Raw genomic sequence first — 14,016 nt, forward strand, 5'->3', positions numbered from 1 at the left:
TGCGCCTGGCACTTCCGCAAACACACACCGAGCGCAGCCTCCACACGAGGGGCGGGGGGTGGGGGGAGGGTGGGGGGGGGGTGGACCAGAGCATTTACAGAACAACCCTCAGGGACAGAACGCAAGGGAGGAGGGCACGAGACCCAGGGAGAGATGGACAGTCAGACACAGATGGGAGAGAAGGCCAGCGGGCCTGCCTCAGTGCTTCAGGCTGCAGGTCAGACTGCTGGGGACCCTGCTGCCCTGCACGGGCGGCGAGTTCCAGACGGCGGAGCTGGTGCGCTTGTGGTAGCGGGGCTTGCTCTTCTTGAAGATGTCCTCCAGGTCAAGCTGGCGAATGGTGCCGAAGAGCTCTGGCAGGTTCGGGGGGTGGCAGTACTGGTGGAGGATGGCCTGGCTGAGCTGGGTGCCTGCAGGGAACACAGGGCCGGGTCAGTGCCTTGGGGATCCCCATGCCCCTGCCCCACCCAGAGCCCTGATCACCAGCATGCCCCACCCTCCTGCCAGGCCAGCTCCTCTGAGCCCCGCTCCGCCAAACACCGATCATGCTCTCACTGCACGTTCCTCCTGCCAACTGGAATTAGATGGCTTTGCCAGTCATCTGGCTTCCTGGCCACAATGACCCCTGCTAATGGACACCTCCCAAGTGACCTGAGTCAGATCCTGGTTACTGTGTGGTTCAAATGAGGTGGCGCTCACAAGAGCAAGCTGTCTTCTGTAGAGCGCTGACCCCTGGGGAGGGAGACTGCAGCCGCCCTGACCCCCAGGCCTGCAAACTCTGCAGAGCACCACCGTATGCACGGCCCCCACTCCACTGCCGCAGGCTTCACACCCAGGCCTGAGGCCGCAGGCACGCTCACCCACACTCCTGTTTAAACACTGGGGTCTTTAAGCTGCAGGCTCAAATCCTGCGCAAGTGCCCGCCCCCCCCCCCCCCCCCCCCCCGCCTCGGGGCTTTCCTGCCTCCCGGCTGGAACTCCCACCCACGCTCAGTGCACTGCTGAACCCCATCACCTCTCTTAGCTCCGTTCCCACCCCACGCTGCTTATTTAGGCCCAAGTCCCATCTGGCCTGCTGGGCAGGACTGCAAGGAGGGGCCTAGAACCAGCCGGAACACCCAGCTCCAGTGCCCGTCGCCAGCCCCTATTTAATGCATCTGTTGGGAACAAAGGCGTCCAACATGTGCTCCAAAGGTGAGCCCACTGGACAGTCCCACTCTCTCCTGAGCGCGTCCCAAGGCCGGGTGCAGGCTTGCCAGGCCAACCCGTCAGGTTTCTAGCCCCTGAGCACCACAGCCTCCCAACACCCGCATCGGCCAAGCCGCTTCCTCCAGGGCCCCAGAAGTCCCAAGTGAGGACGCAGGACCCAGAGCTCCGGGCCCTGCTCACCTGTGGCCCAGGAGGGGACGGGCTTCCGGGGATGGGACTCATCATCAGTGGAGTCATCGCTGTTCAGATCCATCCCGTAGTTATCCAGGTTGGTCTTGGGGGGAGCCCTGGGCCCCTGCGGCGTCATTGGACATAAGGTATGGGCTGGAGACTGGAAAAATAAACAAGGGCGTCAGCTCCCCCTTCTCCGCTCCTGCAACTCCCACCCCCTTAGGAGATGGGGCCCGGCCACCTCCCCACCTTTCACAGGAAAAATCAAAAGGCTCAGGGTCACTTTAAAAGTCACACCACACACACAGCCCTGACTCTTCCTTGTTCGTGTTAAAGTAAGTTGCAACTGTACTTCCACGTCAGCATGTCTCCTGTGAACAGCTCCCGGGACTCCATTGTGAACCCCATGATTTGAAACATCCATCTAGGTCAGTGGTCGGCAAACTGAGGCTCGCGAGCCACATGCGGCTCTTTGGCCCCTTGAGTGTGGCTCTTCCACAAAATACCATGTGCAGGCGTGCATGTACAGTGCGATTTAAACTTCGTGGCCCATGCGCAGAAGTCTGTATTTTGTGGAAGAGCCACACTCAAGGGGCCAAAGAGCCGCATGTGGCTTGCGAGCTGCAGTTTGCCGACCACTGAATTCTAGGTGAACGTTCAGCTAACTTCCCACTTTCTAACCTTCACCTATGCTGCACTGAAAACCCTCATAATACGTTTTGTTTGTAAAGCATTAAACTGGAAGTCACCTAAATGCTTGTCAACAGGCGCTGGTTAAAGAAATTCTGATACAACTAGCTGGTACACAACAGTCAAAAATGAGAGATTTACAAGTGCTAAAGTAGATGTGTACAATATAAAAACAGCAACAGGGGAGGGAAAAAGTATCAAGCTGCCAAATGGTATGTATGCGAGTAAATGCTTGTGTCCCCCCCAAATTCCTGTTAAATCCTCTCTCTCCACATGATGGTACTGGGAGGTGGGGCCTTGGGAGGTGCTTAGGTCACGAGGGTGGAGCCCTCAGGAATTCGATCAGTGCCCTTCAAACAGAGACTCCGGAGAGCTCCGCCTCCCCTTCCCGGGTGCAAGGGGTGCAAGCAAGGGCACAGCGAGAAGACAGCCGGCTGTGAACCAGCAAGACGGCCCCTAATAGACACTGAATCCCAGTCTCAAATAAATGTTTGCTTAAGCCACCTGGTCTATGGTACTTTGTTAAAGCAGCCTGAGCAGACTGGATAGCCTGTGTGTAAAGCCTGTGTCCACTTAGAACATGTACAATGTTCACACATGTAACAATATAGAGAGATGTACACTGAACTCAGAGTTTACTCTTTTATAAGTTTAGTTTGTTTGTTTTTAAAACAAATTCTATTTTGAGAATAGGAAAGAACACACGTATCCAGAAGAGTAGGAACTCCTGGGCCGCCTGCGTCCTTCCTCTTTCTCAGGGTCCTCAGACGTGAACTGGCCTCCAGCTTCGGGAAGAGAATAATCAGAGCTGGGGGCTCCTCTCTGCTCTGGTGCTTGGCCTCACCTGCACGTCCATGGTCGTGTTCGGGCCTTTGCTGGCGGCTGCAGCCTCCTTGGCTTTCTTCTCCTGCTCCTCCTGTAGGCGCTGCTGCTTTTCCTGGGACCAGTGGCCAGCCAGGGGTTACGGGCCATGGGAATGTGCTCTCCCCAATCCCCAGGCAAAACCCGCATGGCCAAGCAAGGCAGCTCCCGCCCCAGGAGCCACCAGATCAGGGCTCTGCAGCCCAAAGCTCAGCACAGGCCCCGAGCGAGCCCCCCCCGCCCCCCCCCTCGCCCCCCGGCTCCCCTGTACCTTTTTCTTCTCCTCCAGTTCCCTCTCCGTTTGCAGCCACAGGGCCTTCTCCCTCTCCTGCAGCTCCCTGAGGACCAAGCAAGGGCCTGTCATGGTGGGAAGCTGGGGCCTGGCTCAGTTCCCATCCCTTCCAGGGAAGCCGGGCTCATGGCACTGGCTGTAGAAGACGGAATGGCAGAATGGGCACAGCAGCCAGGAGCCCACAGCTGCACCTGTGCCCCAAGGGCTGGAAAGCGCCCAGCTGGGGGCAGGGAGCACTCAGCTTTGGACCCACCAAATCTGGCCCCACGCTTCCACTTGACTTAGGGCTGAGCTTCTGCCTTTGCTGTACAATGGAGATCCTAACACCTTTCCTCCCGTCACCACGAGAATCAGATGAGAAACCCTGAGTTACCTCGGATCGTCCGGGCCCACAGGGTGGACCTTGGGCTCCAAGCCTGGCGTGAAGCAGAGCTGGGCTGTTTTTGGGCTTTGTGACTTAAGGCATTTAACCTCCCTGCCCCCCCCCCTCCCCACCCCGGGAAGTGGAGCTGCTGGTTCCTATGCCACAGGGCCTTCAAGTGAGGATTCGACAAGAAACATGTGTAGAGTGTGTAGCTCAGTAACCCCTAAGCTGACAACCATTACGACCATCGCACCATCACCCCCATGAAGACCCTGGCATTGGGCGGCACACATGCAATTCTAAAACCACATCAACTGCCACCCACCACCCTTTGTCCCCCGCCCAGACTCCTGTCTCTGATTCTGCCATAGGATCAGGACACTTTTGTGTCAGTCAAGAAGCACGGGGTATCTCAAATGGTTAGAGCATTGTCCCGATACACCAAGGTCGTGGGTTTGACCCCAGGTCCGGGCACATACAAGAATCAGCCAATGAGTGCATAAATAAGTGGAACAATGAATCAATGTTTCTCTCTATAAAATCAATAAATTTAAAAAAAAGGAGAGGAAGATGGTCCCCATGAGGTTCAACCCCATGGCTTCCACCCCCCACTCCCCACTGGGCCCAAAGCCACCTGAAGACTGGCAGGGACGTGTTGCCTGCTGTTTCTCAGGCGGTGGAAGCAGGGGAGGCAGCTGGGCATTCTAGGCCTGTTTGGGTATTCCCATCTCTCTGTACACACACACGGGCACAGTTCTCTCAATCACAGGCGCAGATCCCACCTCTCCTGGCCAACAGAGACTGTGGCTTGTCCTCTTTGGCATCCCCGAGATCTGGCACAGCCGAGCACAGGGCGGGCCCCAGAATAAGCCTCACAGGACCCGCTGCAGAGACCTCTGCCTCTGAGAGCGGCAGACCCAGGCTCTGCTGCCATGGATACCAAGGGAGGCAGCTGGAAGTGATGGGGGCGGGAGGTCTGGGTTCTCTTCACCACAGAGGAGGCATGTTTAGTGGGGAGCGTCTGCAATGCAGCCCAAGAACTCCTGCTCAAATGCCCATGGGGGGCCTGTTGAGCACCCCGCTGCCCCGCCATGTCAGCTGAGGACAAAATGGAACAAAGGGGGCAGCACACTGGCTGGAGGTAGCACTAAGAGAGTCCCAAGTGAACCCGCCCATTACGTCTTCCACCTCCCAGAGCCAACGCCACATTCAGGGTCTGCCTGCTGCAGATCTCTGGGTGCTGAACCAAGGGAAGTGTGATCCTCTTTTGCAAAGCCCAGGGGAGGGAGAACTGCTCTAGAGGACTGCTCCGTCTCTCGTCCACACAAACACATGTGGCTGGACATCGCCTTAGTCCCCAGGGGCTGGCCCACCAGCCTGGCCCTCGGGGCTCCCTCACCTCTCGGCCTGGAGCCGTTCCTGCTCCCTCCGCTGTTCCTGTTCCCGCTGCTCGGCCAGCCTCCTGGCCTCAGCCGCCTTCAGCAGACGCTCTTGCTCATCCTCTTCCTCCTTCTTCCTTTGCTGCTCTTCCTCCTCCTGTGAACACAGAGCAAAGTGAGGGCCTCAGGCCAGGCCCGGGCTGGGCTGGAGAGGTGCCAGAGGTCTGGGAAGAAGGGAGGGGTGGTTGACAGGAGGCATCCGAGATCCTCAAGGGCTGAGCCAGGGTCGCCCCACATCACCACCCAGCCTGAAAAGGCATCTGGTGGCAGCTTCTTTTGCTGCTGCTACAGATTTAAGGGCACAGACTGGAGCCAGACGCACTTGCTGTGACACTGGGCTATCATTTAAGCCCTTGGTTCCCTCATCGAGCAAATGGGGACAAAAACAGTAATACCTACACCTCACAGAGTTGCCGAGTTTATACACATACCTAGAACAGCCCTGGCACGGAGTAAATACTCAACAAATTCAGCCATCAGTGTCATAACCCCAAAGACAGATCTGTGTTCCCTTGGGTCATGAGATGGACAGCTCTAAGGAAGAGGTAGGTCCCTACTCTTCTAGGCAGAACATCTCACCCTCACAACAGCCCTCTCCGGTAGATACCACTGCTACCTGAAGGAACCAAAGCACAGAGAGGTCAGGTAGCCTGTGTGGGGTCACACAGCTACTAAAAGAGCGAGAGCTGAGAGTGGAAGTCTGGCTTCGAGTCCATGTGCCTGACCCTCAAAGTGCCATCTCCACAGAAACACAAAGGCAGGTCACTGCCACCACCCCCATCTCCAAGGCATTTGTGGAACCCCCTCAGGGCTGGACGCCACAAGACCCACCAGAATTAAGCCAACAAAGTGGGGTAGGCCCAGCAGTCCTCAGGGGCTGAGGCAGCGCCCATCCTGCCCGGCCTCCTCCTCCTCGATGCCCAACCCGCCACCTGCATTCGCACCTGGTGCAGACACCTGAGCCTCCGTGCCTCCTCCTCCTGCTTCCTGCGCACCTCCATCTTCTTGGCTGCTGCCATTTTCTTGGCCTTCTCCTCAGCCAATCGCTCCTCCTTGGCCTGCAGAGCCCATCCCTACGTGCCCATTAGAGCAGCCTCCTCACTCAACCCTACAGCGCGGGTCCCAGAACTGTGACAGGCACCCATGCCCCTGCAAACCCGCTTGTTCCTCACAGCCCAGGGCAGGGGCACCCGGGTGCCTGTCCTGCCGGGAGCAGGAGCCCACCCACTCGCTGAGGGCTGCTGCTTAGACCTCCCACCCTCAGCTGGGCTCGGAACAAACTCCAGGGCCCTGGATGGAGATGAGAGGGGTCCAGGGCGTCAAACCCCTAACTTCCTGAGGGGTCCAGTTCTAATCCTCGGGCCACCAAGTTTGACCTGCTTGGGCCCCAGCAGGGAACAGCCCACTGACACCTGGACGCCCACCGCCCACGGCTCTCACCTTCTCGTTCTTCTCCTGCGGAGCAATCCTCTGCTCAATCTGCTTTATCTTCTCCTCCCTCATTTGCTCGGCCCGCTCCCGGGCCTGCAGCACCTTGCGCAGGCGCTCCTCCCGCTTCCTGTGAGCACAGGGCAATCAGGGGGGCCCAGCGCGGCCTGGGCGCACAGGGCTGGGAGCTGCGCCACTTACAGCTTCAACTCCTCCAGCCGCCGCCGCTTGTCCTCCTCCACCTTCAGCCTGCGGAGCTGCTCTGCCTCCTCCTTCCGCCGCAGGTTCTCCAGGCGCTGCTGCTCCTTCTCCTGGGTGGGAGGGGGTGGGAGCAAGGGCAGCCCAGTGCTGGGCCAGGGGCATAGCTGGCCCAGGACAACCCCCCAGGCCCACAGCCTCCAGCCAGATGGGCAGCAGCATCAGGCTGCTTCTGAGGGCAGAGTCGCCCCCAAACACCCTCTATTGCCACCTAGACTGAGGTCTGGCCTTCCGTCTTGCTTCTCAGGGACGCTAAGGCAGCGGTTCTCAACCTGTGGGTCGCGACCCCTTTGGCGGTCGAACGACCCTTTCACAGGGGTCGCCTAAGACCACCCTGCATATCAGATATTTACATTACGATTCATAACAGTAGCAACATTACAGTTATGAAGTAGCAACGAAAATAATTTTATGGTTGGGTCACAACATGAGGAACTGTATTTAAAGGGCCAGAAGGTTGAGAACCACCGCCCTAAGGCCTCCCAAGGGCCCGCGTCACCCGTGCCTTTGACTTAGCCCTGCCAAATTGAGGGCTCCACAAAAAATAGGTTCAAAATTGGATGTATGCTCTGAGGATAACTATGTTCAAGTGCATTTAAAAGGAGAACGAAGAACGAGATTGGGAATTTATTCAGTGCTTTGTAACTTTTTTACGCAGTGTGTGCTTTAACAAGGAATCACAAACATTCTTAAGACAACTGGGAAAATAGAAAATCTCAGCAAGTAGATCCAAAGAAGAACAAAATGGAAATTTCAGAACTAATAATTAAAAACTGAAATAAATTCCGTGGATGGGTCCAAGAGCAGATGGAGAAGACAGACGTCAGTCAAACAGGAAGATAAATTAGTAACATGTATCCAATCTGAACACAGAGGAAACATATGGAAGAGAAATTAATAGAGCCTGAGGCAACTGTGAGATGACACCCAAGAGTCTATCACTTGTGCCATCATTCCACAACGGGGAGAGTTCAATGCAGAGGGAAGATGTGGAAAAATAATGGCTTGGAAACACTCCAATTTGGGTAAAAGCTATAAATTCACAGATTCATCGAAACCCACGTAGCAGGATAAATCTAAGGAAACCCATGTCTAGCCACATCATAACCACACAGCTGCAAACTTACTACAAAGGGGAAAATTCTCAAAAGCAGCCACCGAAGGGGGTGAGGGTGGGACAATGGTTTGAACGACTGAAAACTTCTCCTCAGAAACAATGGGTGCCAGAAGGAAGTGGCACAACATTGGAACGTGCTGGAAGGAAAGCACTGTTAACCAAGAACTCCACCTGTATCCAATGACATTATCCTTTAGAAGTGAAGTGAGACCAGTGGCAATGTCCTCCAGAGGTGAAGTGAGACCTTCTCAAACACAGAAAAAGTAGAGAATTTGTTGCCAGCAGACTCCTTCTCAAAGAATTGCTACAGGAAGTTCTCCAGACAAAAAAGAAATGGTACCAGAAGGACACGTGAAACATCAAGAATGAAAGAAAAAGAAAAATGATAAATATCTGGGTAAATAGCACCAGACTATTTTTTTCCTCTAGAGTTCTTTTCCGTGTTTGACAGTTGAAAGAAGAAACTATAAGACTGTCTCACAGGGTAGCCCATGTACGAAGATGTAACGTGTCAGAGAAGAATGGCACACAGTGGGGAGAGCAGTAAGATTTCTGTATTACAATCGAACTGATTATCAATTCTAAAGTGGCTGTGAACATTAAGTATGTAATGCAACCAGTACAAGACTGCAAAATGAAATAGTCAAAATCACAACAAATGAAAATGGAATACTAAAAAATGTTAAAATATTTGCAAAATATAGATTTTACTGCATAATTTTCAACATAAACTTCACAGCCCTGACTGGTTTGGCTCAGTGGATGGAGCATCGGCCTGCGGACTGAAGGGTCCCAGGTTTGACTCCGGTCAAAGGCATGTGCCTTGGTTGTGGGCACATCCCCAGTGGGGGGTGTGCAGGAGGCAGCTGATCGATGTTTCTCTCTCATCGATGTTCTTAACTCTCTATCCCTCTCCCTTCCTCTCTGTAAAAAATCAATTAAAAAAAAAACTTCACTGTATAATTTTTAACATAAAAGTATTTTTTTTTTCTTTAAGATGGAAAAAGAAATAGAAGGAAAGAGAGATGACCATGCGTCACAGAGGCTGAGCAGGGTACAGGAAGGTCCTGGAGGACACTGGCCTTTGGGAGGCCCCCACAGGGAGGGATGAGGTGGCCCTTGGCTGGCTCTCATTCTCCAATGGCCAGACCCAGAGAAGACCAGCAGGAGGCTGGTCCTCGAACCATCACACCCACCTGCTCTTCTGTGAGGAAAGCACCTTGGAAGAAAACCTGGCGGCCCAGAGGGGGCCCACCACCATCTCTTCCTGCCCTAAGAGCCCAAGAGACTCCTGCTTTCGACAGGGTTCAGCAAAACAGGTTTTTGTCTCAAAACTTGAGAGCTAAAATTTCCCAGCACAGGGCAGAAGACGCATCCTGTTGCACTGTGAATTTTGTAGAAGACAAGAGTTTTTCGTATCCTAGAATGTACTTCTCTCTGCCCCAACCCTTGGAGGAGGGCTGGATGGTCCCTGCTTCCCAGAGGCCACCGTCACAGCCAAAGCAGAAGGCGAGAGGAAAATCAAGCGTCTGCCCCTTCTGCCTCCAGGGGCTTCAGCCGAGCGGTCTCCCTTCCTGCCAAGCCCGGTGCTGGATGCTGGACGCCTTCCTCCCTGTTCATCCAGTCTCTGTGAGGGGCCAAGGAAACTTATGCCCAGAGATTAGAAAACTAGTCCCTTGTGACCTAGTGAGGATCCCTGGTCTCCTGAGGACTGTCCTACCCTCACCAGATGCCCTGGGCAGGGACCTGGGCTCCCTAAAGCAGGAAAAGGCAGCTTCCTAGACCTCTCAGCCATCCCATGCGCCCTGCAAGGCCCCACGCAGTCTGGATTAGGCACAGGAGTTCCCTGTAGGATGAACAGTCTGAGCCTGGCTCACTGCTGTGGGCGTGGTGCCTAGTAGGGGCCTGGCAGAGAAACAGGTATTAAGGGCTCCCTGCCCACTTGCTGGCATATTGGGAGGTAAGCCGTCACCACGGCTGCCCAGAGACCAGCCTCTTGCAGGAGAGGCCAGTTCAGGGTCCACCTGCCCACTGCTCGGCAGCACCTTGACCTGCCAGCCACACGGCAGTACCGCTGAGGCCCTGGGTGGGGGCAGAGTCCTCGCAGGAGACCCTTCGAGGCACCAGGGGGGGACTTAGAAATGAAGTGGCTGCAGTTTTGCAACTCGGAGCCCGAGAGCCAGGACTCGGGCCAGCAGGTCCCAGCTCTCTGTGGCTCTTTGCTCACGGCGGGTGGCCCGGCCCAGCTCTGAGGTGTCCGGGAAGAGAACAGCTTCTGTGGCCTCCTTTTCAGAGGCCCTTGCTGACAGTTCCACCCCCAGTCACCTGTCTGACCTTCAAGCACCCATTGCCCTGCCCTCCCCTCAGGGTGGTAGCTCAGGTGTGCGGCCCAATAAATCTCAGCTCAGGCCCTGAGAGGAAGCCCAGGGCTGGGCAGGAAGGATGGAGGTGGCTCATCCCCAACGAGTGTGAAGATATCACAAGTATGTCCTACACCCAAACCCTCAGGGCACTGGGGTGTGGGATGGGTGGTCAGGGAGTGGGCCTGCTAAGCCAATTCTTCAACTTCCCAGCCCAGGGGTCACACCGAGATGGCCAAGCCTCTAGGCCACAGTACAGAACCCAAGAGGTCAGGACAGTCCCCACATGTCGAGGCAGCCCATGGCCGAAGAGGCCTGAGCAGGCCCTTGACCAGAGCCAGGTCACCTGCCTTAGCGCAGACCCACGCTGCTCCCAGCAGCCTAGGGGCCATCTAGGCGCCTGCAGCCATGCAGCCCCACCCTAGCAGAGCTCAGCCTGGGGCATGGGCTCCCTCACCTTAGGGTCCACACGCAGGGGAGTGTTCCGCTTAACGAAGGATTTGATGACACGGCTGCGGGAGGCCGAGGTCGGGGTCATGAGCATCTGGTTCCTCTGCATGGTGTGCAGGAAGGTCCGGACAGGCTGTACCAACAGCAGACGGGACCAGGGTCAGGACCAGGGGCGGGGCAGAGGCCCTGAGGGCAGGCTGACGCCTACTCACCTTGCTGGCTGGACAGGGCGGGGAAGGGGTCTTGCTCCGGGGGAGCTCCCCGTCCAGCTCACTCACAGCTTCCTTGTTGTTGAGCTTCCTTCTGCAGCTCTGCTTCCTCCTACAGGTGCGGGAGGCAGCAGCATCACGGGGCTGACCCCAGGGGACCCCTCCAGAGCCCTAGCCACACCCCATAAAAGTTCACCACTATGAATAAAACTGGGACCAGTCCATAGGACTCTAAGCTGCGGAGGTGGGGGTCTCCCTGACTGGCCCTCCACTGCCCAGGCAGACAAAGGGAAGGGGCCGGTCCAAAGTCACATGGCCAGGAGGACACAGAAGGATGGAGTCTAGGATCTGGTCGCTTCCTCCCAGGCCAGGCTCACTCCCCAGCATCAGGCTGCCTCCTTCATTAGGTCAGAGCACCAGGCCCCTGACCACACGCCCAGCCTCCCCAAGAGGACTCGAGGTTCATGCCCCTCTGGGCCCCTCGGAATAGTGGCCCACACCCCTTCCCAGATACAAACCTGATACTCTGGGGTGGCTCCTCGGGGCCATCTGTTTGATGGATCTTGGCCTCTGTGAAGAGAGCGATTCAGTGAGGGAGCAGTGACAGCATGGAGGGTCAGAAGGGGCCCACTTTTGGCAGCTGGGCAGGGCTCTCTCCCGGCAGACCCCAGGGTGACCAGTGGCAGAAGCATCAGCCTTAGCATCACTGGCCTGGGTAGATCTGTGGACACCCAGAGCCAGCACGCAACCCCCGGCCATGGACTGCTCACCCCCCAGCCCGGCCTCTGTGAGGAGAACTACAGGACAAACCAGGACCTGCCACCTCTAACAGAGCTGGGGTGCCTTTCAGGAGCAGAAGCCTATGGAAGGTGCCTGCTCTAACAGACCCACTGACGAGCTTCCAAAGCCCACCTCCTGGCCCTCTCAGCTGGAGCCGAGGTGACAGGAGGGGAGGGTTCCTATGCAGGGTCCCCATGAGGGTGGGGGGGGGGCGGTCAGTCCATTTTGTTTCACAGCCAGGACAAGCACTGATCCTTCCCCCGTCCTTTATGCCAAAGGGTCCTTGCAGCCCCCCAGGGAGAGGTGGGCTGGACCCCAGGCACCTGTGGCAGACTGGGGATGCCAGAGCCCAGAGCCTGTGGCACTCTGTTCTCTGTAGACAGGGACCCACAAAGGTGAGAAGTGAGCCAGCGGCAAGGACAAAACAAGAGGCCAGCACACAGCTCCTCCTGATGCCCCCTGGAGTGGAGTTCCAGGCCTGCCCCAATTCAGCCCCCCCCACCCCCCCACCCCGCCACCCCCGACCCCTCCCCACCCCCGCTTCCTCCCCCGTTTCCTGCACCAACCAGCCATGGCCACTCACAGGACACCTGGCAGCAGCTCCAGCCAAAAGGTGGGATATGGGTCTCATTCACCTTCGGCTTATCAGCCCAGAGAATGTGGCTTCCCTCTCCCCAGAGAGAAAGTCCGACCGAGGCCACAGGCCCGCATGCCGCTAGGTGTCTGCACATGGCAGGTCAGGAGACTCACCTCGCTGCCCTACGGGGAGCTTGTCCTGGCCACCGGCCGCAGGCTGCGAGCCGGGCGTGCTAATGACAGTCTTGGGGGCACCTCGGGGCCACAAGGTACTCTCTTCATTCTTGGGGACCTGAGGGAAGAACCAAGACTGTAGGGGTCTACCCACGACGAGGCTTGCAACCAGGGCAGCAATGGGCAGTGGCAGCTTGTCCCGGGCAAACCCCGTGAACCTGACCCCAGTCCCCTTTTCTCTGACTTCTTAGGGAGCCAAAGCAGTCCACCTAGTCCTTCTCCTGTTGCTTCGACTATCCTAGACCCTTCCCGTTTCTTTAATTAATGTACTCTGAAATTAAAAATAAGCCCTAGTCGGTTTTTCGGTTTGGCTCCGTGGATAGAGCATCGGCCTGTAGACTGAAGGATCTCAGGTTTGATCCAGTCAAGGGCACATACTTGGGTTACAGGCTCGATCCCCAGCCCTGGTCGGAGCATGTGCGGGAGGCAACCAATCAAGGTGTCTCTTCACATCGAAGTTCCTCTCTCTCTCTCTCTCTCTCCCCTCTCTCCCTCCCCCTCCCCCTCTCCCTCTCCCTCCCCCTATCACTCCCCCTTTCCCTCTCTCTTTCTGTCTCTCTCTCTCCCTCCCTCTCTTCCACTCTCTCTAAAAATAATTGGAAAAATATCCTTGGGTGAAAATTAACAGAAGAAAAAAAAAATCAGACTTTAGGAGTCTGCACCTGGGACTCACAGCACAGAGCACAAGCTCCAAGGCCCTCGAGCCCTCCCTGGCCTGCCTGCCTTACCTCGGGCCCAGCCTCCTCCATAGGCTCAGCCTCCTCGCTGGGGTCCTCCTCGGGGCTGAAAGCAGAGAAGGAGATACTGTGAGCCCACCAGCAAAATCGTCCCCACAGGAGGGCCGCCTCCAACCCCTGGGGTAGAGACCCCGGAGGAGTGCATGGCACATCTCGGCCAACCCTCTGGTTTTACAAATGAGGAAACTGAGGTCAGGGAGGCTGACCACACATCCCTGTGGCTGATGCCGTTCTCGAACCTGCGCCCTCTACCCAGGGCCAGTGTGTTCCGCTCTCCTCCTGCAGGGGCTCTCAGCTTCCCCATGTTTGTGGGCCACTCCTGTTAGTGAAACTGCTGAGTCTGAAGATACTGAGGTGAAGGCATGTGAACAGTCATCGTAGTCAACTCATTCTGCGGGGACAGCTCGCCGGGTTGGAGTGCCCGATCATCCAGCTACCGCCCCTGCAGCCCTGGGCAGGTTACAGGAACTTCCTCGTCTGTCAGCGGGGGTGTTAATAGCACCAGCTGAAAGGGCTGGGGTTCCTTTCGTTAACCCACGTAGGGCGCTTAGGAGAGTGTCTGCCGTGTACAAAGGGCTCTGTCACTTTAGCAGTTTTTATCCTCAGATCCCAGCTCAGAGGACCATGGTCCCAGTGGGAGCCACAGAGGAGGACAGGCAGCTCCAAGAGTCAGGGCTGGCTGCATGGAGGAGGTGGCGTCCTGCCAGGTGGAACAAACGTGGGGAAAGGTAACCCTGGCAGAGGGAACCTTGTACAAAGGCCCTGAGGCATGAAGACCCTGAGGCATGAAATGGCAAGTGATGGGGCAGCTGGGGCTCATGCACCACACAGGGGCTTGGGCT

General features: G+C 56.5%; 1 protein-coding gene across 1 annotated transcript; it reads right to left on the minus strand.

Moving 5' to 3' along the window:
- Positions 1-198: 198 nt before the first annotated feature.
- LOC139006385 (inner centromere protein-like) lies at positions 199-13,478 on the minus strand. The gene is made up of 14 exons (XM_070408781.1): positions 13,381-13,478; positions 13,166-13,220; positions 12,378-12,495; positions 11,366-11,417; positions 10,850-10,959; positions 10,646-10,779; positions 6,655-6,764; positions 6,466-6,583; positions 5,970-6,083; positions 4,986-5,122; positions 3,202-3,268; positions 2,914-3,006; positions 1,389-1,539; positions 199-410 (listed from the first exon to the last, which is right to left on the minus strand). Exons 1-14 carry the CDS (start codon positions 13,476-13,478, stop codon positions 199-201), a joined length of 1,569 nt encoding a protein of 522 aa, XP_070264882.1.
- Between the last annotated feature and the right edge of the window lie 538 nt (positions 13,479-14,016).

The sequence above is a fragment of the Myotis yumanensis genome, unplaced genomic scaffold (assembly GCF_028538775.1).
Source record: "Myotis yumanensis isolate MYYU_CA2020_CCGP unplaced genomic scaffold, mMyoYum1.0.hap1 SCAF_3, whole genome shotgun sequence".
NCBI lineage: Eukaryota > Metazoa > Chordata > Mammalia > Chiroptera > Vespertilionidae > Myotis > Myotis yumanensis.

Excerpts from the sequence above, each read along its gene's own strand:
- LOC139006385 (XM_070408781.1), bottom strand. The coding sequence starts at position 13,478 with ATGGGGAAGCTGAGAGCCCCTGCAGGAGGAGAGCGGAACACACTGGCC. Across the intron at positions 11,418-12,377 it reads GCTCCCCGTAGGGCAGCGAG|AGGCCAAGATCCATCAAACA; the intron begins GTGAGTCTCCTG and ends CTCTCTTCACAG. Across the intron at positions 6,765-10,645 it reads CCCTGCGTGTGGACCCTAAG|GAGAAGGAGCAGCAGCGCCT; the intron begins GTGAGGGAGCCC and ends CCTCCCACCCAG.